The sequence below is a fragment of the Phoenix dactylifera genome, chromosome 16 (genome assembly GCF_051530095.1).
Source record: "Phoenix dactylifera cultivar Ajwa chromosome 16, Ajwa_hap1_PhDact_Kaust_v1.1, whole genome shotgun sequence".
Classification (NCBI taxonomy): domain Eukaryota; kingdom Viridiplantae; phylum Streptophyta; class Magnoliopsida; order Arecales; family Arecaceae; genus Phoenix; species Phoenix dactylifera.
This window is the reverse complement of record NC_143205.1, coordinates 4,987,715-4,992,500: the sequence shown is the minus strand read 5'-3', so window position 1 is coordinate 4,992,500 and position 4,786 is coordinate 4,987,715. Positions and strand designations below refer to the sequence as shown.

At 42.6% G+C, this 4,786-nt stretch overlaps 1 protein-coding gene across 2 annotated transcripts in view; it reads right to left on the bottom strand.

The window, feature by feature from the left end:
• LOC103714212 (NAD-dependent protein deacetylase HST1-like protein) overlaps positions 1–730 on the bottom strand; it is an 11,498-nt gene extending 10,768 nt beyond the window's left edge. Inside the window, exons 1-3 of one of the 2 annotated variants that reach the window (XM_008801394.5) lie at positions 603–730; positions 385–451; positions 1–209 (exon numbers count right to left, since the gene is read on the bottom strand). The exon at positions 1–209 is cut by the window's left edge and continues 405 nt beyond it. In XM_008801394.5, the coding sequence (XP_008799616.1) occupies positions 1–209; positions 385–451; positions 603–608 (282 nt within the window). In that variant the 5' untranslated portion in view covers positions 609–730. Of the gene's footprint in view, positions 210–384; positions 461–602 lie in introns of those variants that run through there. The other variant, XM_088712749.2, reaches the window with a different exon arrangement.
• Between the last annotated feature and the right edge of the window lie 4,056 nt (positions 731–4,786).

Sequence of the window (4,786 nt, the reverse complement as noted above, 5' to 3'; positions counted from 1 at the left end):
CTCCTCTTCTTTCTCCTGTTCCTTCTGGAGTGATTCCTCTTGTGGGGAGTTGGACTGGGAGAAAAGGACATGGCAGGGATGGCCATGACCTAACGTGCCAATAGTGAGGATGCCATCAAGCATGTCATGGAGCAGCAGTGCTTCTGTGTCCCTATCCCCTTCCTTCTGACGAACCGTCTCTTCCTTCTCCGTCTCCCCACCAAAAACTTCTGGAGATGAAATAAGAACCAACAATGTCATCTCAAGATAGATTAACAGAAAGCAGAACGAATCTCACAAAGAAGAACAAATGCAGCCAGGAAAACTATCTGGGGACGAAAAAAGATCCACCGTGTGATCTCATTGCTCATAGTAATTAATGCAAAAGAAAAAGGAGAACTCGACCTTTCTTTTGAGAAACCTGAGAGTAGCTCATGCTTGGGTGCAATTTGCGGTGCATCCAGTTGAAAATCTGCACCATATGAATGCCCCAAACGGGCAATATAATTATTCAGTAACCTTGTTTGCTCAAAAGCCATTACCAGAGAACCATTTAGAGACTCCATCGGAAAAGCTCGCGCAATTTGGGTCATGAAATAGAAATGGAGAATTTGTCAACTTACCTTCATTGTAGTCTCTCAGCTGGGGTGGGATAGGAGCGAAGGCCACGGCGAGATTGGATTTGGAATGGACCGACGAGTGAGAGTGAAGGTAAAGCGGTTGAGGGGCAAATGCCCAGAAGGCTTTAAAAGGGGACACCTGTAAGCAGGAGAAGGGACCCCCGGCAAATAACACTGGGGCTTAGTTGGCTTGAGTTTGGCTCGACTAAACCGGCCGGATTCTTCTTATAGGGGGTCGTTGTCTCCGTAGGCCCCTGCCATGGGAGCACCCCCCAGGTCAAAAGGAACACTGGTGGCCCGGCTGCAGTCAAGAGCACATGTTTTAGCGGTCCGGCCAATACGATAGGCGTGGCTCCCTTTCGGCTGATCAAACAATCCTGCCAGCAACGACAAAAGCGTCCAGCATGGCGTCGGCCAACCATCGCGTATTACTGCTTCATGGGCTCTGCTCCATCATCCAACATCGCATCAGCACTGTCGCTTGGAAAGACCTTTGATGCAATGCTCCATCCTACAAGCACCAGCTGGACACGTGACGGACAGCTACAGATCAATTGGGTTCGACCCTCATGCCAGGCCCGCCTTTTCTGCTTCCACCGGCGTATTCTGCACAACAATAAACTAAGAGGAGGTGGTATTAGAGCTTCTAGTCCGCTAACATATATTTCAGAAACACCGTAACATCTATTTAAAGCAAATGTAGAACACTGACATCAAAATTTTGAATATTCATGCATCACATCTTGTTCAAATTTTTTGTTCAAATCTTAAAGAAAATAGCTAAACCCCAATCCATTATCGTTCAGCCCACAGTCCCGTCCGAATTACTCCGGATCAAATTCAAAATCTTACAGATTTGGATTTGGTCAAGGGATCCTCGGCACAATCTCCTCCCTGTCACCCATGATTGCAGAAGTTACCCAATATCAAACCAAATCATATTCACCCATGATTATAGACATTCTAGTATACATTCCTTGCAAACAATAGTTTTCCATTTTCAAAAATAATTAACAGTTGTACATTCAGACTTATATAAAGCCAAGTCTCACTACTAAATTGGTACGAGAGTTTGCAATATCTTCTTCATCCTTTAATGGTATCAGAGCTTTTCATGACCACAGTCAAATTTTTTAATGGCATCTGAAACAACCTCAACCCTTACTACTCTCACAACTCCAACCTCCATTACCCCCGTTAATATCCAAGGCTTGGTGACTCTCAAACTCACTAGGGACAATTAACGCTTGTAGAAAGCACAAGTCGTCCCCTATTTGCGAGGCCAACGCCATTATGGCTATGTTGATGGCACCATCTTTCGTCCTCCTATACATGTGCTCAACTCCACTGCAACATCGTCTTCAGCTACACCAATTGAGGTTCTCAATCCGAAATACTACACCTGGTTTGAACAAGATCAGGTTGTTCTGAGCGCTTTAGTATCATCATTATCCGAAAGTATCCTCGATCACATTGTGGGCATAACCACTGCACGCGATGTCTGGACAGCCTTGGAACGAATGTTCTCATCCCATTCCACAGCTTGTGTGCTACAGATTCGGGCCCAACTTTCCACCATCAAAAAAGAAAGTCTTCCCATATCTAATTATTTCCAAAAGGTAAAATCTCTCTCTAATACCTATGCTGCTATTGGGTCTGCAAGACCATGAAATCACCTCTTATCTTCTTAGAGGTCTAGATTCTACCTATGATGCTCTTGTAACCTCTATCATCACACGCACTAATGCAATGCCCTTAGAAGACATGTTTGGCCATTTACTTCACTTCGAATTAAGGCTTGAACAACACAACTCTGCCTTTGACACCACTGTTGGCTCGGTTAATGTGGCCACATGCCATGATAATTCCAATTCCCGTAGAGATGGACTGGGTTCAAAACAGCGCTCATTTTCAAACAACCATCCTCAGCATAATAATAATTGTGGCAGAGGTCATGGTGGTGGTGGCCGCAATAGAGGAGGCTCTTGCTTATCTAACTCTCACCCTATTTGTGAAGTGTGCGCCCGGAAAGGTTGGACACACGGCAATAAAGTACTACTATTGTACCTATCAAGGTGTTGCACCCAATATGTTTGCCTGCCTCACGGCTCAACAACCATCAGCTAATGCAAATTGGTACTCTGACACCGGATCTACCAATCACCTTACCAATGATCTCCAAAATTTAAGCATTCATTCAGAGCATTATGCAGGGGCAGATCAAGTTCAAGTGGGAGATGGGGCAGGTTTGACCATTGCAAAAATCGGTTATTCTACACTTAGCTCTCTTTCACACTCTTTTCAACTATCAAATTTATTATATGTTCCTCAGATTCAAAAGAACCTGATTTCTAGAACAAATTTACACATGAGAATAATGTCTTCATAGAGTTTCACTCTTCTTATTTTTTGGTGAAGGACGAAGCCACAGAGAATATACTGCTGTGCGGCAAGACTAAGGATAGCTTGTACCCATTTCCCTCCTGCATGTCTCTTTTCGGTTCTTTCCACACCTTTTTCTGTCAATGTGTTCCCCTTGAAACATGGCACTACCGCATGGGACACCCATCCTATCAAACTGTGCAGTGTGTCATCTCTAAGTTTTCTCTTCCTATTTTCTCAAATAAAATTTTTGGTGTTTGCTCGGCATGCCAATAAGAAAAAAGTCACCATCTTTCCTTCTATGAGTCCCAGTCAGAGTCTTCTTCCCCTCTTGAGTTAATTTTCTCAGATGTTTAGGGTCCATCCCCTATTATGTCTTCTCATGGAAATAAATATTATGTATCGTTTGTAGATCATTGTAGCAAGTTTGTTTGGCTCTATCCTATTCCCAATAAATCTAATGTCTTAATTGTCTTTCGTTCTTTCCAAAAAAATTGTTGAATGATTATTTGATTGCAAAATAAAATCAGTCCAAATAGATTGGGGTGGGGAATATCGCTCTCTGCACAAATTCTTTATAGATATTGGCATTAACCATCGTATCACCTGTCCCCATACGAAGAAATATAACAAGAAGGAACATAACAAGAAGGGTCAAACTAAGCATAACATTTGTTAAAGATAACTATGGTGTCTAATCTTCATCAGAAAAAGAAGAGCAATCAACATGAGTTGGCATGCTAGAAGAGCACCAGCTCTGCAACTCCTAGTTCCACTAAAAAGTCTAGCACTGGTGAAGTGATGAAAAGGCCTAGATGAAGTGGAAGGGTGAGATGGCTAATTAGGTTGTGCTAGGGCTCAAGAAGAGGTGGTGGCTCTATAAAGAGTGGAGGTGATTTCAAGTTGCCGAATCAACCTCCTCATGGCCTGAACAAGAGACATCATCCCTGAGGAAACAACAATTGAGGTGTCATATGTCCCTTCTCCAACTTGCTAGATTACTGGCTCAATTCTTTCTTTGAGTCTTCCAACCTCCATAGAAAGTTCAGATATATGCAAGTAGTCCTCATTTGAAGCTTGGGTCATTTTGTTGTATTCAATCTTTTCTTCTAAAGAAACTACCCTTTCATCCAGATTGGTGATAGAGTTCTAAATCAGAGACATTTTTGCATTCCGCTTTATCATTAACCAAATTAAGTCTGATACATTTGCAATGTGAGGATCCCTTGTGCTTCCTACATTAGGAATCCAATCCTCTATGTTGCCCAGTAGATACAACCCAAGAGGGGGGGGGGTGAATTGGGTCTTTTAAAACTTTTGTACTACTTCTAAAACTTTTCAATTAATTATGCTAAGTTGTATAGATGCACAGTGGAATTTAAACTTAGCAACAGTTTGATTTATTGAATGAGACTTGATTAAGTAAATTAAATATGCTTGCAACTAAAGGATGCACGAATAAGAGTTAAGCAAGCAATTTATCTAAGTAAGTAGGTGAGCAAGTTAGACAATGACAAAAAGCATCACAAACACAACAAACATATAGTGGTTCGGTGCACCCCAGCACCTACATCCACTCCCCAAGACCTCTTGGGAATTTCACTATAATCCTCCAGATTACAGTCCGGTAGTTTTGCGAGTGCACTACCCAACTCGTTGTTTTACACCGGGCTAACAACGAACCCTACAATCCGGTAGTTTTTCGAGTGAACTACCCAACTCGTTGTTTTACCCCGGGCTAACAACGAACCCTACAATCCGGTAGTTTTTCGAGTGAACTACCCAACTCGTTGTTTTACCCCGGG